This window comes from Diuraphis noxia, unplaced genomic scaffold (assembly GCF_037042655.1).
Source record: "Diuraphis noxia isolate RWA-SAM2 unplaced genomic scaffold, SU_Dnox_SAM2 contig0003, whole genome shotgun sequence".
Classification (NCBI taxonomy): Eukaryota; Metazoa; Arthropoda; class Insecta; order Hemiptera; family Aphididae; genus Diuraphis; species Diuraphis noxia.
In genome coordinates this window covers 64,651,007-64,677,900 of record NW_028301713.1, presented here as the reverse complement: position 1 = coordinate 64,677,900, position 26,894 = coordinate 64,651,007, and the positions used below count along the sequence as shown (strand labels likewise).

Genomic DNA, 26,894 nt, shown 5'->3' with positions numbered 1-26,894 from the left:
ATTGTATCAGCTGTGTGATTTATTAAAATATTAATTCGAATGTTTTAAGCCAAATTGAATAAAAAAAGATGCTGTTTAGATTCTAGTTATAAAGACATTTTTTATTATATATTTTGTCATTAACTTTATAAATTACCATAGCTTTCTTACAATTTATTTGTTTTTTTCACCATTTTTGTTTCATTTAATCTATATTACCTTTGGCATATTTAATAACAATATTTAAAGCTTAAAAATGCAAATTTTGTCTATACATAAGAAAAGAAAATGTGGGAATAGTTGTGAAATTTGTTTTTAATATATAATACATTTCAGTATATTCAACTTGTTTTTACAATATAAATCGCAATAAAATTATTTTGTTCGCAAACGTTTTCCTAGAATTAGGTAAACTTTTTACCTTATTATGTTTTGTTCAACTACAGCACGTATTATATTGGTATGCAGTTTATCAAAATCGGTGTCATTGATAATATAATATATAGGTACACCTTATTACTATGTTAGAAGTTAGTAAATACGTGATAAAATTACTACAACGTTCTCCATTTTTAAAATATAAAATAAAATTTAAAATATAAACATTTAAATATTTAAACGTTAAACTCTAATTATTGATCAATTTTAGTATTATTATTTTTAAAAGTACCTAACACCGAATACCAATCCAATAAAAAAAACCTGTTTAAAATAAATATTCAACTCTTTTCCGTATTTTGTTAAAGTCAAAATATTAATTGATATATCTACCTATTAAAATTGAGATTAATTGGTTAAAACAATATAATTTACATTTTTTTCCTTAAATTAGAACATAAATTCTTATTGTACTTTAAAAAAAAAAACAATTTTGAACGTTAAAAAAAAACTAATAAATTGCTTATATCTTGATTTTTGATTTTGGAAAATCATTTGTAAATCTTTTATCGAAGCTTTTAACAAACTATACCTTTTTATGTTACTAATAATTACAACTCTTACAAGACATAATATTAACAAAAATTTAAGTATACGTCTTCCATCAAAATAATCTACATTCATATATTAATAAAGGCAAAACTTTATCATGGTCCATGGATATTATTATGTTTGATGATTTTTTTTTTTTTTTTAATATGTATAGCAATATTTTGTCTTGAATGTATCTTTGAGAATTCACATAAATGACACAAAAATAATTTAAATAGTGACAATTTTAACTGTCTTCTAATCCCTAACTTTTAATAATAAATAAAATTATTTTATCTCTGACAATTACTTGAGTTTGATTCAGATTAAACATATTGATATATCCTCTACTCGTAATAATAAATACTTAATTGAAAATATTTGCCTGTTGTCGGAAGTCTAATAATGAATTTATAAAATACTTTAAAAATTAAAAAAAAAGCAAACTTTACTTCCTCTCGTCTAAATGTAGGATTACAGTACATGAAGGCATCCTGTAAACTCTATCTACGGAGAATTTCAATTTAAATTACTTTACGTGGACTGCGTGCGCGAATCAAATTAATTCCACATTTTTCCCCCTTGAACTATTCTTTAATATTCTTTATTTTTAATTGTATTTTAACGCTGACTAATTAGGAAGTTTGGATTCTACACGAAGAGGTCCGATATCGAAATATTTTATATTTTATTTCAAAACATCCTATTTGACGAAGATCAAAGTAATCTTTACGATAAGTAATTACAAGGTTATTTAAAAATCCGTTATTTTTAAGTAAAAAACAAGAACTAACCATATTATTAAAATGTATATTTAATAGGAATAAACTGATTGAATAAATTTGATAGTTAAATTACACTTTATATAGCCGGGTTGGTATCAGTTTTGTTAGATGGTTCAATAATTTAATTTAATTTAAATATTAGGAATTACTCATTTGCGTTGTTACATATTATGGTTTTATACTTTTGAGTTATAACTTTTACACATACGTGTAGAACATTAAATGCATAATTCATGTACGTATGAAACTATCAATTATATTGTCATGACACACATAATTGATCTTTTTTTCTGAGGAAATAAATTATTTTTAAGTTTATTTATCATTAACATTTAATGTATTATTATTATCGAATAATTCATGATACATATATTATAATCAAACATTCATCAATTATACTAAAAGATTTTATTATTTATTTTTTGTATTTGTTCATTGAAACAACCTATAGGTCTGCGTCAATGCTCATCACAAGTGGGTAGTAGGGAGATCATGTGATCTATTTATCTATTTATATATCACTATATACAATGTACATGATACTACCCCCTTCTTCAAGAGGAGGCATGTGCGGTCTTCACTCTCAGTGGAGTGGGAAATAGTTGGAAACCGGATGACGCAATCAGACGACAGTGTGGGGGTTAGGTTAGGTGATCACGTAGAACCACACAAATTATTTTTGCACTTTGCTATGAATCGAATCGATGACTGTGTGAGTCTTAGTCAACTCCGGCCCCAAAAGATTTATTAGTTAATTTTTTATCTTTAACATTCTATTTTCATTTCAAAGTATACCCAAAATATTGTATCCAGTTGTTTTTCTGCTAAGTATGGGAGAACCTAACCTAACCTTCTTAATCACTATCCCTATTTCCTCATTTGTTAATTTATATAGTTAATTTGTTTACAGATAAATATAGAACATTAAGCCTTTATTACAAGTGCTTTTAGTAAATAGGTCTATAAATTTAGGTACCTAATATAATGTACTCATAGTTATAATTTTTTCTTCTTCATAATTAATGGTTATAATTTAACTTGTTGACACAACTTCTGCTTTTAATATTATATGTTAGATAAATCATTTATAAGACTTAAAATATTTAATTTAAGTATCAGGTTTATAATTTAATAGAACATCAATGAAACATTTTTTTATCAGCATATTGTGTATCATTTTTGTATAGAATTTCAGTACACCACATACTATATTTAAATACTAATTAAAATTTATTTATTGAATTACCTATTTTTTTTTTGTATTATGGATTATACAGCGTGTAAGGTGCCAAATGGCAAGTACCTAACCGTCCAAACCTTTATTTTGTCTCTTGGGCATATGTTTTTTAATCTATATAATGAGTTATGTTACAGCAAATTAATTGAAAAAGGTTTTAGTGTTTTTACGATTTACGCTGAAAATCATCTGCAATAAATCTGAAATCTATTATAAATTATATTTTATAATATTACACCTATACCTACTTACAATCTATGTATTACATTCCATATCATTAAACAATAATTTAAAAAAATATTTGAATCATACAAGATTAAGTACTTAACAACGATAATTATAGGTATACATTTTGATAATTCAGTTAAAAATATTAACTATGATAGTTAAAAAAGCTTTAAAATTTTATAATTAATCGTATTCATTCATATTTATTCTTCATTGTGTTGGTGATGTACAATGCTGTTTCTTATTAAGCTCGAGAAATCATTGGCCAATCTAGATTCCTACCCGATCTCCGCCACTGACCATTTACACAATGAAATATTCTATCTCTTAACTGATCAGTGAGCTTATCATATAATATGTTTTTTTGTTAATGGTGTATCATTTAATCCATAGATAAATAAATATTTATGATTCAGACCCAGAGGCAAACACGCCAATGGCACACAAAATCAAAAAAGAAAATATGTAAAATTGTGTATATAAATAGTTAATGTCCCTTATATTTTGCCATTATGGATACTTTATTACGCTTTATACATAATTTATTAACTATGTTAATAGTTAGCGGTTTTTACTTATATGTGAAAAATAAATGCCGTCATTATTTCATAAAAATTTTATCACTAAATTATTTTTGATTTAATAATCTTAACTGCACTGCGTATTCATAATATTATGACAATATAGGCACCAGTTAAAAAAAAAATACTTTTGTGGTTTCGTGTAAACATCAAAATTTATTAAAATCAATAGAATATTTTTAAAATAAATAAGAAACCCAGGACTCAGGAGTATATTATCGTATATTTTCTCAAGTTATTATAATTAATATATTATTCACCATCACGATTCACTTAAAGCATTAGTTAAAGTAAAACAGTTAATCATAATAGTTTATTTTGTTATTTTGTATCAATCATGGTTATAGTAACAACTTTAGACATTTAATCATAAACTATTTGATAAGCTTTACTATATGGAATGTTTAATAACATTAGTAACTAAAATATTTTGTAATAGAACATTGACTTTTGGCACTTATATGATAAATTAACTTGTAAAATTTTGATAGATTAAATGCATAAATATTTCAAAATATATGAGTTATAAAAAAATAATATATTTCGTAGAACGTAAAATAGGTCGTAAGATTAATAAATTATTACTGTATCGTACACAATCGTATTACGACAAGCGGAGACGAACTTTAATATTTTTCCCTCGAATCCACCATGGCCATTTCGACCATTTCCATTGTTGAGTTAGCGACAGTCCATTCAACATTTTTTTTCAACCTCTATATCTAGTATATGGTCTAATCTTTATCAATACATTATTTAGGTACCACATTTTGGTTCTTCCCCCATCATGTCGTTTTAGATTTATTCTACTCGAAACATATGCGATAGCAAAAATATATCCTCATCTCATCATACCCTTTTCCCACGGGTTTTATCTGAAAATCCCGTCACTCCAATAGATGTTCATTTATGTATTACTGCTCGGCATTGTTGGTCCAAGAACGGAATACATCAACCAAAATCAAACAACTAGCTGAGTGACCTTTACAGGAGATGTTTACCGCTCTGGCAGCATATTTAAAACCATACGATCATATTACACGTTGACAACCAGGGTCAAATTACTCATGTTAACTACAGCGAACTCGTGACACTAAACTTTCAGTAATGGATCGGTTACACGTGAACACAATTTGATATGAAAATGTAATGCCACCATTAAATGAAATCCAACATGAAATTGGATTTCAAAGTACAAAAAAAGGATGCACAATTTTCCATTTCTGAAATTCTCGATTAAAAATACATATCTACAGTTCATGTAGCACAATTCTAAATATACGTAGATTCCTACATAATATAAGAAACTATGTAAGTTTACTATTACATTGTATTTTTCACTGTCTCAATGTTTATAAAATATGTTGAGAATAATTAAATGTCAATCATATGATATTATTTGTGGTGACGTGGTGAGATTATCTATATGCATATATTTTATACCTATTTATATTCTTTATTTTTTACTGTATAATTGCATTTTAGTGAAATCATATAACAATTGACTATTTTTTTATTATTCAAATTACTCAATATCATATTCAACGGGAACATTATAATATAAAAATAATCATTTTTTCTATATTTCTTAACTAATTATGAACCCAATTATGATTTATGATAACTGTGACTTATATTATATTGGAATGAATATACATAATGCTAAATGTGTGCCTATTAAATTAAAACTTATTTTATTCATATAACTAAAATTCACATATCCTATAATTATAATTATAGACCTCAATGTGATTGATTCTCATTTTGTTGGGAGTACCTTTAGGTAAAAATAAACATACATGTTTGGCCATTTGAGCATCTCCCCCTAGAATAATAAAATTAATTTATAGTTGAATAAATATAAACATAATATTACGTATATGATTATATAATAACCAAAAGACAGCTTAAACATTTATTTAAAATCACTATTAGGATATGCAATATGTATAAAAATACCCGAATTTTACTATCATGGTAACCCGAGTACGTATGATTTTTTTTAAAGCTTAAATGTTGAGATATTTGTATTCCTTCTAATGCACCTGTAGCCATTTAGGTACGTATACTTAATTGTGACTTGTGAATGTCTAGTAAAGTCAATGTAAAGGAGTGTCAAAATGAAGACTGACATTTTTCTGGTTATCAGTCATGTCCAGTTGCAATTCAGTTAGAGTATAGCCGTCACACGAGACAAGTAATAATATAATAATAAAATAACATGTTCAAATCAACTGAAACCAAAAAAATGTAATACACGAATTCGTGTACTTGTACAAATCACTCGTACAACGTTTTTACTAAACAATACGACGAGGGAAATTTTTTAAACGTATTGACGCATACTAAATAAGTATTTCAGACATAAATTATCTATCAATAATGAAAATTTTTTACTCGTCAAGGTTCAAAATACATATAAATATATTATATTTCGATACAAATTGAAGAAAACCGATAAATGGCTAAAGATGCTGATAATTTTTATAAATGTTATCTAAGTACTCGGTCACGATACCTGAAAGATAATCGTTTAGTTCATCATGAGGAGCCTCAGGTGATAAGAATAACTTTACTTACAGGGTTCGGAAACAGGTAAAACTATCAAAGGTGGTTCAACAAATTAACAGTGTTCCGTTAGGTGATTTTAATTGACTAGATTTTACTTATGTATAATTAAAATGTACATAGGTATGCTATATACGTGTAATACAGATAATGTTCATATTCAAAAGACAATAAGGCATTTTCTATATGATTTAGTGGAACAGAGTGATACAATATAATAAGGTTGATAATCAACCTTTCTTGTAAAGTAGGTACCTATATCTATACTTCTGTGTCAAACTACAGTGCTTAAGAATAACAAGGGAATTGTTAAAATCTTATGGATATATAAAAATATTTCCCTCTATTAATTTATATACGATCTGTACTTGTGGCACAATAAGAGTATAAGTTAAGTTAAAACAATAAAGTGATAAAATTGATTGAAGAAGCCACACATCACTAATGACAGTTTCATCTAATATATATATATATATGTAACATGGTTATTATTATTTTAGTTAATTTTCTGTAAGTAAGTAAAATTATGTTTAATAAGCTCATTTAGTTATGCTTTCTAAAGCTATTCTGAATAGAAATTAGTATTTATTTTCTAATATTGAAGAACTTTTTTTAGGTCATTGTATTTTCAGTGTTCTAAATTTGTATTAAATTGTTGAATCTAATTGTGCATTATATAAAAACAAATGTTTATGCTTTTTGAAAAATATTCAAGAAAACTTGAAATAAAAAATAATTTAAACAGTTCGTATAAATATAATACAGATGAATGTGGCCTTATATTTTTTACCAATTTAATCTTTAAATGACGTTAAACTGACTGTCAAGTAAAGGTATGGAACAGTCTGTATAAGAATAAAGACATATGTTTAACCGTTTAGCGAATACTTTAAACAGTCTCAAATTATTTTTTTTTTGTTATTTTGAATTCAGATACTTTTTGTTTTAGTTTAATTTGAAATGTTTATAAAAGTGTTCATAATACAACATATAGAAATGGGCTTGTAATGACAAAATATACTTATAATTTCATGGCTATATTATTGTTTATTCTTCATCTAAATACTATTATGTCTTTCAATGAAATCATAAATAATATATAGGCACTTTTTTTTATCATATTATGTCTTATTAATATTTAAAAAAAAGAATTTAGGTGCATTGTTTAATATATTATACATACATAAAGACACACATGTCAATCACTAATCCTATTAAATAACATAATTTATTGTTATTATTGTTTACATTGGTGTAAAAGCATTAAAAAGTGGCATACTTAGAATTTTCCAATTGCGAGGTGGGGGGGGGGGGGCGGCTAAACTAAGCATATCAGAATTTTATATCTTTTACCTTATACTATCGGTTGTATTACTCGATCCCGTAACTGTAGTAACCTATACAAATAATTTATAATACGCAAAAAAGTTTCTTCAAAACCTTTTTAAAAATATCATGTTGTGTACTTTTATTATTGAAAATAAACACCATAACACGGTCAATGGGAGGTGGCTGAAGCACGCTTAGTCCCCTTGAGTACGCCACTAGATTGTTATATTTTTGAGGGCCCATATTTTAGTCTTAATGCTAAGAAAGAATGTAGGTATTTGTGTTGTAATTTGTGAATGATCACCAAGCAGTAAGTTTATATTATAGAGTACGGATTTTATAGCAATAATAAACTAAAAAAAAGCACAAAAAAAAAGCAAAATAAAATGTTGTGCATAGTAATATAGTAGTATAGATCAAATTTGTAGCTGATATAGCTTCGTTTTAGAGCAATATAGAAAAAAAGGCGAATTCCTACAAAATCCTTACTCTTTTTGTATAATTAAATCAAACAAACATAAAAATTTAAAATATTTAAATAATAAATATTATAAAAGTAATATAGTAATATAGATCAAATTTGCAGCTGATATAGCTTCGTTTTAGAACAATAGAAAAAAAGGCGAATTTCTCCAAAATCCGTACTCTTTTTGTATAATTAAATCAAACAAACATAGAAATTTAAAATATTTAAATAATAAATATTCTTAGTCATTATTTTATACAATATTAATGTATAAAATGTTATAAATTTGCACTCCCGCATAATATGATGTAGGTAACCGTATAGAGTGCAGAGATTATCTTATTTTAACTCACTATATAATATGTAGAAATATTGAATTATTTTTTCATTAATTAGTCAAAATTTAAATATTATTGTTTAAAAACATAAATTTAATGTTAGATTCAAAAACGGAACTGATGAACGTATTGATTTTACAATGAAGTGTGTTTTTTATTTTATATTTTATTTCTGTTACACTACAAGTAGTCGAAATAATGCTTCGATTTTCAACTTCAGTAGCTTTTAAAAGTGAATCTAGTTGATGCATTCGAAAGGTTAAAATTGAAAACTCCCTGACGTTTACAAAAGCGTTGTGAAGAAAAACATGAAAAATTAAGGAATATCTGGAATATTTATGAACAATCAAGTTTAAAAATTAAGTTCTTGACAAAACATTGATTTAGATTTTTTAATGTAACTCAAAACATATGAAAACGCCTATTTTGTAATTTTTTGAGCTATTTGTAGGCATAATGGATTTTTATTAGTTTTTTTAATTATTGTCAATAAAAAAAATTTTACTTTGTCCAAAAACTTGAAAACTGAATGCAAGTTCCTTTGAAGTTTTAATTTTTGTAATTTAAAAAAAAGACGAATGTAACATCAAAATTATTTTTCATGAGTGACTGAAGTAAAGATATCAACAAAATTCATCAAAATCACGAAAACATAATAAAAAAATTCTCATTTGTTTTTATCGTTAGTAAAAAAACATATTCTGATTCTGAAAAATCAAATTTATTTTTTATGAACGTTTAAATTTAAATTTATTGACATTTATACTTGGTGGTAATTAACGAATCTCATTAAACAATTTTCTTATTTTGTTTACAACGAATAACTGTAGATTCTTGAAAACTTCATAAAATATCTGTTTAATCGTTTTATTTACATGATAGAATATTAAAAATATTTTCACTCGTGTATTTATACTCATTTTAAATTAAAATTTTTTTTTAGTATACATATTTATAAAACTGTATTTGCTAATTAAAAAATCTTGAAAATTTAACACTTACAAAGGTTATTATAAGTTGTTATAATAACAGCTCAAAAATACGTTTGCACAACTTTTTTTTATAAGCATTTAAAGATAAAACTTTGACATAATGAAATACATCATCAACATATCGAACATTTGCAAATTATTTTGTATTTAAAAATGTATTAAATTTTAAATTTTAATTTCCAAGGATTGAAAATTTAGAACAAAATTTGTTATAAATATTTCATAAAACCAAATTTAACCATCAGATCTGCATAAACATGCACTTTTGTACAGATTTTAAGTTAAAATTTTGACGAAATTTGATCTTTATACAAAGAATAACGATTTTATATATTTTGTTATAAATGTTATAATGTTATTCATGGGCATTCGAAACTATTTAAGTACCTATATCAAATGAAATGTTTTTGCGAGAAATTAATTTAATCCACTATTTTATTGATAGTAAAATAAATTACTTAAATAACAATCATATCATAATTCATAAGATATACCTTAAGTTATATGCTTCATGTTGAATCACTTTACATCATTGGTAAATTCATATTGAACACATCTATTACAGTGACCACTCTAGTCACTTATAGTAATTGTACTTTCAGCAGAACGGTACCCACATGCAGTGCACCTTCTAAATAAATAATAATAAAAACTAACGTATTTCTAATTTGAACTGTTTGGTTGTTTTTTTATGTAGGAATTATGTATATCATATTATAATTATGCTTTTACATTTTTAGTCTAAAACACTCACACTAGGTATACACTACTCTATATACCTATACTTTTAACTATTAAGTATGAACTGTAGTAAGTTGTACGACACACAATAATTATTCTCTATTGTTTTTTTTTTTTTTTTATTCTCTTTGTATAAAAGCATACACGAGTCCAACAATTTAAGTCCTAATCAGTGTACTTAATTTAACTCTATTTAGCTATTAATGGTGTAGGTACCTACTGCAAATAGGTATCTTCCTCCATGTGACCTTACATGTCTCGCTACACTTGTCGTTTTAGTGACACACATACTTGGTGTTAGTGTGTATTCTAGAAAAACATAACACTTGAAGTTTATAAATATTATCGTGATGTGCTGATATTTATTGGCACTTAAAGCTGTGTAAACGTTAGAAAATCATTTTTATCGCTTGGAAATCAAATTACATGAACCATAAAAATTCAATTTTATAGGTAGGTACTTACGTAGTAAATTGTCAAGTAAAATGTCGGTCGTTCAAAAGTATCAAATTATGACTTTTTTTTATTAATGCATTAACAGGAATATACATTTAATAGTTGGCAGGTACAATACTGAAATTTCAATATTGTCTAAACATACAAAATACTAATTAGTTTTTGTTTTTTTTTTGATTCAACATAAATTCTGCGGTAGCTCTGGTCATTGGTCGGACACTGACTTAAATTATTGTAACATATAGTATTTTGATACATAAATATAAACTGAACTTAAGGGCAGATCATATTTTGTTATACAGATTGGATTTAAAAAATAAAAATAAATAGATTATTAATTACAATTGGACCAGTAGGTACTGCTGATTTGTATGAATTTGTAGCACAGAGGTTTTCCACTCGATATTTCTGGTAATCGTGGCATTCAGTGAAGTGCTTGATAGACAATTGGGTGACTATTGAATTGGCTCCCAATATTAGGTAAAGTACCTCTTTGAACATTAAATTGGCTCCCAGTATAATTCTTAGCAAGTGGTTCTATATATAAAAGTTGAAGAAGTACGCGACTTTAATATTTTTAACGACACATTCCAAGATAACCGCATGCAATTATTTAATCGTTAATCCGATACCTAACGCATTATAATCATAATCACATCATTAAACGTAGTATCGCAGTTGGTCGCAATCCATCATAGTTCGTACTAATTTATAGTTAATATATAAAATAAAATGAATTATTATCTAGGAAAAATAAAGAGGAGCTATATGCTACGTACCTCAGACCAGTTGTGACTTATGCATGCTGTACTTGGGCTACAACAGCAGGAAATGAGAATAAACTTAATATATTTGAAAGAAAGGTGTTAAGAAAAATCTATGGTCCCGTATATAATCCTGATACCCAAGTGTGGGAGAGAAGGTCAAACGAACAAATACAACAATTATATGGAAAAGGAAATATAGTACAATTTGTAAAAGGCACTAGACTGGAGTGGGCTGGTCACGTTTGGAGAGCGGATAATAGTATTGTCAAGAAGGTACTTGTAAACAACTTGAACAGGAAAAGACCTCGCGGCAGACCGAAGCAGCGTTGGATAGATGTAGTCAAAAGAGATATCCAGGAGTTAAGACCAGATTGGCATGGAGACCTAATGCATGCATATAATAGAGAAGAGTGGAAGAATTTGATATTGGCAGCAAAGGGCCTAAATGGTCTATAATGCTAAAAAAAAATATATATATATAAAATGAATTCGGTCAAAAAAATGCTTAGTGATAATAGATAAATCAATACCTCCACACAATTGAACACCACAAATTGGACATTTGGATGGATCGTCTTCTGTCATAAGACGTTGATGGGTAAGATCAGTGTGGCTTATTCTGAGACAATGGAAATTGTTTCTTGTTTTCTCGAGCAATCTGACAGTGGATGTGGAGGCCTAGGGAATATTGCCATTTTAATTTCATTAAGTTAATCGCCTTTTATGACCAATGTTGTTGCTACACTTTGGTAGTGTGGGAGGTTTTTATGTATTTTTATGTATAAGGAATCCTGGCATGGTGATAGCTTTAGGTGAACTGTGTGAGAGTTTTGCAACCGCATCCACTTTTTCATTGCCTGCTATATTGGTGTATCCAGGAATCCACATAAATGATAATATGTTGTTACCATAGGATCGTGTACGGTGCCAAAGGAGTTTTGAACATTCCTAGGTATACCGGAAGGGTTGACTGTCTTTTTAAGACTTGTCAGTGCGCTTAGTGAATCACTTAATATAATACAACGGTTGCCGTCCACGGGCTGGTTGAAATATTCAACTGCTTCTAGTATTGCTGAGGTATCGGCTGTGTATATTGAACATTTATCAGACAGTTTAAGTTGGATTTCGGTGTCGCCACATATGATTTCTGCGCCTACTCTTCGGTTTGTTATTGATGCGTCGGTCTAAATCTGTGTGTGGTGGTTGAGCTTGGGCTATAATTGTAATGAAGTAGTATTTATGCAATATAGTATGATTAACCTCTCTAACACTGGTCAAAGCAAAAATCCCTACTGGCAGCCAGAATCTAAAGAACTATACATGGAATATCTAATTCTCCCAAAAATATGTTTCAAAATTTATAAGATGTATTTGATCTAGACCAGATAATACTCACAGTTATCAGTAATAATAATTAGTCTAACGCTTAATGTGATTTACATACAACATACATAGGTATCCTTAATATATAAACAGTATATTTATAATAGATACCTACTCAAAAAGTATTATTTAATATGTATAGCGTTAGTATAAAAATATTACACATTCCGAAACAATATTTTTCGTCTTGATTAATATACCTATTACCTATACTACTCCTACTTGAGATTTCGTTGATAATATGTTGAAGTACAATATATAATATGCTCAATAATCTCAAATTTATCTTGTTCTCCGCGTTTTTATTGATATATGTACCAATGTACCGACCTTTTTATTAGATTTCATTAGTATACACTATACACACATACTTGAAAGGCCACAATGCCTTCACCAGTCGGATGTTTGAAATATAAGAGTGCATGTAGTGTAGTATGGCGTGTATGGTATCTGAGGACGAGACGGGGGAAACAATATCTCTACTATAATGTTGGTGGCCGTTAAAAGCCGAGTGGACAATAAAAATGCACGTCACGTATACCGCGCGAAAAGATATCGTTGTGCATGAAAACCAAATCACAAAAACGCACATATTCACATTAACTCCCCGTGCGCATACGTCTCTGCGACAAAGGGAAGGCTTAAGAAATATATAATATATACTGCGCGTGTTCATCTGTTCTATATATATATATATATTATATGCATTTGTGCGTGTGGATGGCATGGTAAAGTACGTGGAGGATCGACGTCGGTTGACTGTGGTGGGAGACAGAGGCGATGGTCGTAATAAAGTTCAAAAACATTGTTCATTGGCCATTACAAGCGTATGTGAAAGTTTTTATATTTTCCGGATGGTCGTAACGACTTGTTGTTGAACGGTTTCTGATATTTTTCATACCCATCGTCTCTGTGCACTCTGCAGTAAGGTCAGTAAGGATATGATTAATGAGACTCAAATGTGGTATTTATATGTAATTTACGAAGGTACCTATAAATATGGCTGGCTACATAAACTTACAACAGGCTAAATGTATATAACGATACATTGAACATGCTTTAAATTTATGTGTATGTGTATACATTTGTAAAATCTATTATATGATTCAATAGTTGATTGTTTGGGTTCAATATTACCTACCTGCCTACGTGGTTAACATAATATAGTTAATGTGGCTGTATTGTAGGATTCCCAAAATCATCAGCTCAAATCGGTCGTGTTACCTATGTCATATTATTGGTACCTAGTCGTTTAAATTTTAATATTATTCTTTGGCATGAATACTCTTGAACATAATAATATGGTGTATTATAAACGCCCAGCGTATTGTGTATTATTTTATTGGTAGGTTACTTTTGCTTACAAAAAATATAGCATTGTTTTTAAAATTTAAATCACTCAATATTATTCTAACTGATGTTTAATTTTAATTTAATAAATCGTCTTAAAAAAAGTTAGCTAAATGCATTCTATAAAATCCTATTACAAATGTGTGTATACTATGTGTTTGATATACTATTTTTACATTAATTCAACTCTTTAAAGCTAATATTTTTAATAATTGAACAATTATAAAAAAATAAGTAATTTATATTATAAAAAGTAATCAAAAAAACATAATCTGTTTAACTGTTTGCTTTTATTACATTATTTTTTAATAATAATTTATCATTGTAGTATAAAAGTATAATATAACTTATTACATACTACTGACATTTTCCTACAATATTAATTATATTTCATTAATGTTAATTAACTATTCTATATGATATATACCAACATTTCCAAGCATTTTCTTAAAATTCATTATTAAGATACTTGGTTTATAATACTTTGCATAACTAAACTTTACCATCTAATATAATTTAGATATATTTCAATCTTATTTTTTTTATACTATTATTATTATTGTTATGTATATATTATTATTAATGCTTCATACTTGTAGTGTTAAAAAATATCAATGTTTATAGCCAATAACCTATTTTGTTGTTGAGGCTTAATTAAAATAATAATAATAAAAAAAAATACTTTATAGATCTAACATTATAATTTATTATAGTAATATAAAACTTGAATGTTAAAGATATTATAAAAATAAATATAGTATTAGTATTAAATACCTGTGAATTAAAATTTAAATATGAGTATATCAATTCATCTAAAAGATCAAATTACATGTATATTTTAGTTGAAAATTAAGTTTTACAGCCTTAATTACATCATTAACAAATGATCTATTAAACATTAACAATTGCAGACATTTAGTAATTTTCGTTTAGTTTAGTTTCTTCATTAAATTATTTTAATAGTCTTATAGAATGTATTAGTATACTTATAACATTTTACATACCTATTATGATATTACACTGAAGTAGTATTTAATTATACGAGTAAAATATTTTGACTTTTCCTGCAATTATTTCACTTATTGGGGCACATTTAAATATGACTTAAACATTATTATACAGATTGTCAAAGCAAAACAAAGCTGTACAATAAAATTTAAATTTAAAAAAAAATGTATTTATAAATAATTGTAACTAATGGCCTTTTCAGCGATGTTTATTATGAACAATAAAAAAAAAGATTATCATTAATATGATTGTAACTTAAAAGTGAAGGAAATAATAACCAATGATTTTCAGCACAGTATTAGTTAAAAATAAAAAATAAATTATATTTTTAAAATATTTGTTATTGATAATAGTTAAAAATTTGGCTTTTATGATTTTTGAATGTTTTAGAATTTAAATAAACTTATATATTTTAAGTATATGTACGAAGTAAAAAAAAATAAAAAAAATATATAATATCTTCATAATATGTACAATGTGTATATATCATATTTCTCTGAGATTAAATAATTCAAATAACTACAATGACATATATCAATTTATGTAACGATAAATTGGTTGTAAATTTTAGAAGCTATAATATTCTGATTTATATACGTACTAAATATGATAATTATTGTACATAATATAGTATACTATTATACATATATGTGCTATTAATGATATTATATTTATATAGTAAACCCGTATGTATTCTACTTATATATAGGTATTTAAGCAAGGGCGTCCGTAGATATTTTTAAAGGAAGGAGGGCAGCAATATATTTTTATTTTTCAATAATTTTTGCTTAATTATTTGATCAGTGATAAAGGTTTTTCATGACTAGTTTTTTTTTTCAAATAGATAACGAATGTAAAAATTAGTTATGAATTATAAATTATAATATATAGATAGGTAATTAAAACTTAATCTTACAGCACTTATTTTAATTAGTAAAAATTCGTATTTTTTTACAAGTAAAATGTCACCATTGATTTGATAGTTACAGATTATTTGTAATTATAAATTAACTGTTTCAAGTTTTTTAGAATAAATATGATAGGCGTTAATGCAAAAAAGACCAAATTATTTTAATATTTTGAGAGCTTGAGTCTAATAATATTAAATATAATTATCACTCACTCGAGTGTTGCCAAGTATAATTTTCGAAACAAATTACTAAACTTATCATCAGTTATAAATAAACTAGAAAAAACACCAAAAATAATTATATAAATTTAGTTTTTATTATTATTATTTTATTACAATCCCAATATACCATACTTATTCATCGCTTAATACCAGTCGGCACTAGTTATTTAATAATTACAGTTGCAGCCAGCAGCTAGCAGCAGCCTTGATGTAAAATGATAATTTTTAAAATAAAAAATTTGAAGGAAAAAAAATTTGTGATATTTTTAATTACATAATGATTATAATAATTGATCCGCAAAAAAGCCAAGATGGGCTCTGTCCTTATTTTCTTTCTCTCCATCTTGCAGACGCCCTTGTGTCTAAGAACTATTTTAATTAATTAAAATGTAGTCACACCTAGTTATAACTTATGATTATAAATTATAATTATAATAATAATAATTTTGTTGAATGAACACTTGTGATAGTATTTTAAATAGCAACTGAAGATTTACGATGTAATTTGGTTTTTTTCCAATCCTTTTATTGTGGTAATTCATATTTGTTGAATGTGAATCGCAATACGATGCCATTGAATAAAATTAATTGTTTTTATAAGTTGTCAAGTATACATTTAATGATTTTAGTACCTAGTATTTATTTCACTTTTAAAATTATTTAACAAAATGTTTGATATAAGTTTCTCAAAAATATTATCTTTATAGTTATATTGACATAAGTATGTTGAAAGTATTTTTTTATTTTGCGACTTCGTATAGATGAGTTTAAATAAGAACTTCTATTGCAAAAAGTTTTCCCAGAGGACCTCATATTTCAATATTCTTCAATAACTGTCACCTTTAAAAAATATAAAACTCGTCATATTATACATCATTATAATATAAAATGAAGTTGACATAAACAAAACATTAAGGTGTCAAAATATTAATTTGTAAATATCGGAATAACAAATACAGTATAACTATACAGTAAAACTATACATTTTAAATTATGGTTAACAATTAAACTGTAAAAAAATAGAATATTATAGTTTGTTCTGGAAAACATTGTATTCTAAAAAATTGTCTACCTATTTAAAATAGTCCAAGAGTGCAGCTTAAGTTTTACAATATTAAAGTATATGGTTCAATTTTCAGAATTTAATGTTGTAATTTATAAAAATTTAACTTCAAAATGTTAAACGAGTCAATAGGATGTTTTCTTTTAAAATACTTAACTTTGCTAAAGGTACTACCTACTATAATAAAAATTGAACAATCAAACTATGTATAAGAATTTAAAAATATTGAAATATTAAATCTGCACATTATTTTATATTTTTATGTATTGTTGTCAACTATTTAATTTAATATTCTTAGTTATGCGATAATTAATTGATGGTTACATTTTTTCTTTAAAAACCCTTAAATAATTGGTGTTATTAAATTCAATACCAATACAAAAAAAATTCACATTATTACTATGTGATATCATTTTATTAATATTATTATTTTAATTATGCTGACTTAAGTAAATAAACTTTCTATATATTTCCGGTTATGATTATGTTTATGATTTATTATTTATCATTACGGCATTACCTCTTAAAATACAGATGTTTGGTTGGGCTTTATAATATTATCTAAACTTGATTTTTGTATTTTGTTTGCCATTGGTATTTAAAAAAGATGAGTTGGCTATATAATATATATATATTTTAAATTTAATATAGATTAAAATTTTTTAGACACGCTTGCCAAAGTCACGTTATTTATTTACTGTTATGGCACGCGTAATATCAATTTTTTTTTTGTATTTGTTTATAACATATTATGTACAAGTAATATTTTAAAAAATGAAAATTCATGTGAGTATTGTGTAGTTGACTCATAACACAATGATCTTAATGATAATTCCTAACTATAAATGTGATATCTGCTTTCAATAATGTTTTTCGTACAAATAAATCAGCTACTTTCAAAAAGTTGAAATTAAACGTTTTGAGTGCCATGCATAAATGCTCTTTGTTTGGTATTCTCCGTGGGTCTCTAGCTACTTCTATTTCAAGTCAATTAATTTAGTTTCCTGTGACAGGTATTTCTAGGGTTGAAAAAGGGGTAAACTAATGCGTTATTAATGTCGTGATGGATTAATTTAGTAAGGTTGGAGACATTTATACGAGTATATAGATCCACTAATACATTGCGTTGTTGATCGAAATACAACTTCAGTTGTATGTGTGTGTGTGTTTGAATACTATAAATATAATTATGATCCTGGCATTCTATAATTTTTTACAATAAATATCGGCTTCATTATTATTTTTTTTTTTTTACTACCTAACTATATATTGTACCGGACCGTCCAAATGTAACGTTATTATAAATTTATGGGTTACCTACATGAAATGTTATATAATCTTCTCTTTTTTTTGTACCATAAAAATGTGCTCGGACACATTGTACATCTATATATACATATGTAATATAAAACAACATAATATATTTTTCATAAACAAAAAATAATCCAAGCTACTTACACTCATGCGGGATTTTTGGTAATCTGTAATTGTGCAAAAAATTATAAATTAATTTAATACTCATAATATATACAGTATATTTAAAATGTTAATCATTTTACTTTATCAAAAATCAAAATAAATGGTTTATTTATATATTATTACAATAAACAATTATTGGTTATAACTTATAATCAAATACATTTTTTGGTTACACACTTTTGAACGCGCAATAAGTATACTTAATATATATTATATAACTAGTATTAACAATTGACTACTACTTTTATACTTTTTACTTATTATACTCATAATGTTATATATAATTTTAATTTTTTAGATTTTTTTAAATATTTCATTATTTTAGCCTTATCGTTATCAGTTTATCACCACGTAGTATTTTAGTTATTAGCGTTTTTGCACACGTGGCGTTCAATAGATCAATAACTGACGTGCCTAGTGGAATGACAAGAATGACGTACATTAAAGATGACAGTTTTAGTTTAATGAAAAACAGCTGATGATATTATTGTGTCATCAGTCAATACACAAATATGCTAAGTATTATTGGTGTAATAAAAATCATAATAAACTAGCTCATCGCTTTTAAAATTAAAACAAAACGTCTTTATTATATATTTGCTTTTCTTCATACCTAGTTATAATAGTTAATAAAAGTAATTATTAAAATATTGGCAGTCGATTTTCTTGTTTTTAATTCCGTACCTTCTACCAACTACTATGGGTAATCTAATCTGTTAATTTTGAAAGTGTTCAGTTCTGTCTCTTGAATAAATGTTATGAATTACTGACATAAATAATATCTTTTGTAGGCATCATTATTTAAAAAAAAGTATTTTTAGCTTCAATCTGAAAGATAATCTCTATTATTTTACGGTTTTGATCCAGGAATAAAAAATGATGGTATAGACATAATGAATCAAATTTAATTTTTAGATATAGTTTTATTTAAAGTTAATATAATTTAGAATTTAATTTTACCTTATAATTTTTGTGCAGATTAGAACATATAATTTTTTTTTTACATGCAAAATAATAAATTACAATTATAATAATATTATATAGTTGATCGTATGTTATTTCGTATTGTATTTCTACTCTTGAAAGTCATAAACATGTCTTCAAATAATGTTGTATCTTATGATATGCTCCAGTCATCAAGAGATTAAATGTATTATTTATTTATTTATTCCTTTCATTATATATAGATACTTGACAATTGAAAAAAAATCACAGAAGTTTGGAATAAATCTCTTGTTATTGCATCAGAATTCAGAAGTAACAAACTCGTTTATATAATGGTTTCTGATTCTATTAGTTCTGGTTTGATGTTTCTAAATCATTTTGTACATAAACGAGCTACTTCAGTTTGTGTATGTGTATGAAACTTTTTCGATTACAATAGTTGAATTCATTCCAGATTTTTATTTTTAAGTGTTTCGAAATGATCAGAAACGAATAATATTCTGATGGTTTTTTGTAGTTGACTTACATTTATTATCTTTATTTTTGTGACACAATTTTTGTTTCAATCTACCAATTACAGAACTAAACAATACGCTTTTGATAGATAAACTAAAATAAATATTATAACATGAAAATAATATATTAGCAAAAAGACCTCCTTGTGGAGCTTAAATAGTATTTAAACACCATTATTATTGTAATACCCGATAAATTTACGTAATAATCATCTACATTTTTTTTATTATTTTATATTTTGAATAAGCAGAAAACACCAATGCCTTCTTTTTCTTCTCATTTTTGGATTTCCTGTAACCTTTTTTAATACTATTATGAGAAAGTTTGAGGTGTATACAAGTTATTAATCGTTTTTGTATTCGATTATTTTAGAAGTGACATTGATGAGTAAGGGATAAATTGTAGATTTAAATGCGTCTAAAAATATTGAAAATATGTTGTCAATATCGGCTAAAGTTTATCTTGCTACGACATAGGCCATTGGTTGATGGTTATTAGCTTGCTTTTACTGATGGGGAGGGAGGTACGGTTGGTTTGGAACATGTCAATGTGGGACAAGGATTCGTCCCTAAAAATCCGGATTGTCGCCCATCCAGGCATTAATGACAACGACCGATACTTGGCCTCAACAAAAATCTGTGACTGCGTCCAACTACCGTCCCACACTAGGCTCCTGAAGTTGTTTTGTTTTGTCGTTACTCGCCACATTACTACATTAGCGTAGGATCGAGCATGTGTGTTAGTGGTGTGCACATGCTGCAGTATTTGCTGATTGACTGTTGGATCAGACATCATGGATCTGGTATTGGACATTAGGATTTATCGATATTGAATGTGGGCACGTTTTAGAACCATAGTACCTAGCTACAATAACAGGATGTCGATTTCGCTGTTGGTGTTCTTATTGTTACCAAACGTCAATTTTTTAGTTTTCCGTTTATTAAAATCAAAAATTGTTCTCGTTTTAATATGTGCACTGTGCTTACAGTACGTAAATTGGGGTAGTATCTAAATTAATGACTTAAATTAAAATATTTAATTCGTAGACAACCGGAATAACGAATGTTTAAGCTTCAAGAGTACGGGAGATATAAATGAATAAAAAGTCTATTCATTCTTTGAAAACGTCAAAATCGTATTCCATAATATCATCATATTGTTATGTCTTGTATACACTTTATAATATTATACCAAAGCTGAATGAGATATTCGGTATGACTGACCCGGAGCCGGAATTGTGTCTCAAATCTTACCCAGAACATACCAATATTATGTATTGAATGACTTTGCCCAGAAAATTGTAATATAAATGCATATTATTTTGTATGTTATGTTTGTATCATTTGTAAAAGGAATTTTAATATTATATACGTACATATTATTGTGTACAATTATTACAATAAATTATTAATTTTGAAAGTATGAACATGACGTATTTAAATTGTGTGCATTGCTTTTCTGAAGATTAACAATGAAAACAAACGACTTAATATACCTTAAATAGATCATCTTAATACATGACGGTAACTACATTTATATAAATACTAACGACAACCAAACCATGCACTTAAAATTCAGTACCAGACCAACATTAATTTGTATGCAGATACTGTTTTTATAGATATAATAATATGTACGTTTTACACGTTGTGTGCTATGCAATATTATAATGCTGTTAAAAATTATTATGAGCTTAAGTTTTCACTTTACTATATTCATAATAGTTAACGTTACTGTCATGTATTGACTAATATTGTATTATAATATTTAAATATACTATTTATTAAACACTATGCTAATTATTAATCGAGCTTTGTTAATTTTATTTGTATCAGTGTTTAAATCACTTACATAAGTTAGTCAAATATATTAATGGATATTTATTCGATTTGAAATTGCTGTATATTATTATATTACAAACCTTATTTTCTCAAACTATAAGAGGTTTTTAGTAATACAAATTAATTATGCTCAATAAAAATAAAACCACTGTATAGTAAGTCATAAGTTAACTCCTTTTAGAATCTATATTACATTGAAATTAATATTGATTCATTTCGCGAAAAATTTTATTTTAATAACTAATAATAGGTATAAAACTTTATGTAATCACTCAAAATATATGGAAAAATCACTGGTCAAACCAAAACAACAAATTACGTGAAATAAAACACAACATAAATCCCTGGCCGCAATACAAAATTTCAAGAAAAACCGAAATAATAATAAACCGACTCAGAATCGGACACACCCACCTCACACATGGACACCTCATGAAGAACCAACCACCGTCAGAAAGCACCACATGCGGAGTAAACCTATCAGTAAAACACTTGATGACAGAATGCCGATCAAATGAAGAAGAAAGAGAAAAACTAGATATATCAACCAACTTATACGAATCAATCGGACCCGACTGTCAACCCGAAAAAATCATGTCGTTCCTCAGGACAACCAAAATAGATAAATACATTTAATTAGAATAAATATAGTTTTAAGAATAGTATAATGTAAATTATGTATAAAGCTAATAATGGCCCAAAATTTTTTTTCATATATTTTTTGCTTTATTAAGTAATACAATGAATGTTATCAATAACATAATAAGTACATAATACACTTGTGTTATTATTAATTTATATTTTTTTTTCCAAATGTCACTTATAATTATTAAATAAATATTGAATTCTTTAAAATATTAAATACATATTTCGTTAAGATCTATAACCCATTATGGAATTTATATTGACCTACAACTTATTTAGTTTATTGATATTGGTAACTGAATGAGATATTTTCGATAGCTCTTCATACGACATAGCTACCTATATAATACATTGTCTGAAGGGTCTTACGATTAAAGTACCGAATAAAATTAAAGAGATGAGAATCCAATTAATTTTGTTCAATATCTTTATTTATATAGTTGATGCAACACGGAAGTACTTTATTTAGCTTTATGGTTTAATTTCAGAAGAGATAACATACTGATAGATCAAGTCGTATGCATAATATTATACACTTGTATCACATGGATGATCCTAATACTTTTTCATATCACAAAGACAATATTTTTTCATTTGTAAATCGTTAATATAAACGTAATCAGTATAAAAACCATATTATATACACTGTAGGTTATACTAATATTTAAATAATGTTATAAAATTTTCATTATAGCCATATTAACTCAAATTCAATTTGTGTTTAAGAGAACTATGGTTGAGAGCTATACATCGGATTCACAGCCAGAAAAAACAGAATCAACAGGTCAACTTACAAAAGACAAATTCTGTTTCAAACATGACGATGGTACGCATATTTTCTTCATAGTTTAAATAACAATAAATTCATTATAATATTTATTATATTATTCTCTTTTAGAATACGTTCGATGGTACAGACTACAACACCAACAACACATCACAAGTTCCAGGTAATCAAATATTTAATGACATTATAATAGCTGCTGAAATATTAGTACATTTGTCACTAATTTTATTATAATATGAATGACTCTAAACACTTTAAACTTCAAAGATACATTTTAAATATTTATTATAAGTATAAGTAATTTAGCCAAAATTTCTAAAAAATAAATTAAATAGATTTCAAGGTAATAGCAAAATCTTAAAGGATGATTCACCTAAGACGCTTTCCTTTTTCTTTAATAACAAATTACCAAAATTTTGTTTTTTGAAATTGTAAATACACTTGAAGATATTACATTCATATTCCTGGAATTTTTTGTACCGATTGGGAAGGGTTCTATGGTGATGCAAACTTATGTTTTTCAAATGCAAACCTCCATTTTTTCTGTAAATTACAGAACAGATAATTATATTTTAGGAATTGTGATGTATCTAAAACAGTATCCTAATGAGTAGTTTCTGAATTATTGTACAACGTACATAAAGTGCTTAGGTTAATGATCTATGATTATAGCTCGAGAGCCTGGCCATATATGCGCTCCGTGTGGTAACTAGTTTTTTCTCTAAGTATTGCCATTTTAGTTACTTTTCTGACATTTTAAAATGCCAATACGTTGATACGTGAGCTATCATAACATTTAAATCGAATAATATGCATGAATAAATAATAAATAATAAATCAGTAATACTTTTCCTTTCCGGTTTATCGAGTCGCTTATTAAACTTCGTATGGAAATTTAATCATATACAAAGTATACTTTTATTTCAAATTCTATTCCATATTATAAGATGCTTTACAATGTTTTTTTTTTCAATTATTTATTTATGATTTTTAATAGGTACCTAGGTACTTAGTTTTATGAATTAAAAAAACCAATCATTATTTCGCTTACTTAAAAATGTTAAAATTACATTTTTAATTTTTTTATAGTAGGTACTCTGTCTGAGATGTCTCAGGTGGTCAACTATCACTGTTAACGCTTTAAATCTTATAAATGGTATCAAATTATGCATTTTAAGTATTATTACTATCAATATTATTAATTACCGTTCATCTTAAACCATAATATAAAATCATTAATTCGTTTTTATCTCAGTATTATATACTAACAGTTAGATGCGCAAAAATTTGTTATGACGATCTTTGGTCTATAATACAATTAAATATTATTTAGGCCCACCTCAAAAATAAGAAAAATCTATTAAAATTATCTTAATCTATGGTAATATATATATATATATATATATATATATATATATATATTGTTATGTTTATTGTTCCCGACTAAAATATAAGACATAAAACATTACAATAATTTCAGATTTAACAAATATATTTAATGCTTATCTGTGTAAACATTTGTATTTAAGTAGGTTGTAGTAATAATTATGATATATTATAATTAAATAATTTACAATATAAAATTTTTAATAAACACTATTGTGTATTTTATTATTTTTATTTATTTTTCGCATACATTTGTTTTACTGTTATAACCTATAAATTAAATTTGTTAACAGTATGAGAAAATTTAATCTTGATCATTGTTCCCTAAATATCACTCATTAACTGTAATATTCCACAGTTTAATCATAAATAAATAGTTTTGATTTTGGTTTAGTTGTAGTTAAAAATCAATTGGAATGTTTGATTTATACCATTTAGAAAAATTCATAAAAACAATATTGTATTTTATATTACTTTTATTACATCATGTTTACTTATTACATATTATAGTGTACAAATTGTAAATTCTCAATAAACGCCAAAAAAAAAGAAGCAATATCATATGCTAATTAAAACATTAAATAAATAATAATCAAACGAAATATCTATCAGCTGATTCCGTACAAGAAACTATTGATTTTTTTCTATACTAATTTATTATAATATCATATTATTTCTTTGAATTTTGTTTAAATTGTAAAGCATGCAATTTCTACATGGGTATAACACATCATTTTTATGGGCACCTATACTAGAAATATCGTATCTAACCAGAATTTGAAGTTAAAGATAACAGAATATTATTACTAATTTATTAGGTATATTTTTAAGAGCAACATAATGAACAATTTATCTAAAGACAGTTTTCCTGTAGATTTTACACAAATCATATCTAGTAGTTTAATAATATTTATTATCCCTTATCACTATCCCGTCCATTAAAAATGACATCTATAAATCAATAAATACAAGAGATGTACAGTATATTAATTATATATTTAAACAATATTTAGGTCCGTACCTATGTATGTAAATATTAATTTAGTTCGTTGGTAATTAAAATGGAATAAATACAAATTGAGATCATTAAAAATATAACTTTTACCATTGGATAAATTGTATGTAAAACATTTTGTTTTTAACTTTTGATTAAATGCTAGATTTAAAATGGGAATACAATACGTTACTTATTTTGGTACTTGGATATTTAGCTCAAACATTTAAGTACATAATTATTCAATACTTTAAATTGATTTATAAACGTTAACAAACTATTAGTAGATTGTTGTTAATATATTATATTTAAATAATTAAAATACTTCATAATAAAAATGTTTTAAACCCTTAATTTTGACGAATGCTGATACATTTTTAAAGGTACTTTTTATATCTTTTGAACTATAAATATTTTTCGAACTTGAATTTATTTTAATTTATTTGATTCCATATTGTACCTACTCAATTTCCTGTTCATTATACATATTTTAGTAATCTACAGAAAGTTTAATTGATTCAAAAAAAGTTAATTATACAGTTGTTTTAATTTATTATTTTAATCAATTTTTAATATTTAATTTATATTTAAGAATAACAAAGTTAGGTACTTGCATAATTTTTTAATTTTAGTTTTATTTTTAGGATGCTATTTTTCCGTAAGTAAGAAAGATTTAATATTTTCTGTTATTCTTGTTCTTTATTGGTTGCAAATTTTTCAATCTACTTAGTAATAATTACTCTCAGTGAAATAAAAACTATACCGTGAACCTGCGACATATATTATTAAAGAAATATATCAGAAAGTACAGTTTTAATAGCAAAGCTATGTTCAGAAATGTTTTCTCTATGATTTATTTGCCCCGTTTTTTAATTTACAATAATAAATAATAATAATACACCACTATCCAGCTCCGAGGTGAGTGAATC

General features: G+C 25.9%; 1 protein-coding gene across 6 annotated transcripts in view; it reads left to right on the top strand.

Moving 5' to 3' along the window:
* Ac78C (adenylyl cyclase 78C) overlaps positions 1 to 26,894 on the top strand; it is a 161,502-nt gene that overhangs the window by 74,885 nt on the left and 59,723 nt on the right. For all 6 annotated transcript variants that reach the window (XM_089224755.1, XM_089224756.1, XM_089224757.1 and 3 more), the window contains 2 exons: positions 23,525 to 23,624; positions 23,697 to 23,748. In XM_089224755.1, coding sequence (XP_089080881.1) covers positions 23,525 to 23,624; positions 23,697 to 23,748 — 152 coding nt within the window. The remainder of the gene's footprint in view (positions 1 to 23,524; positions 23,625 to 23,696; positions 23,749 to 26,894) is intronic.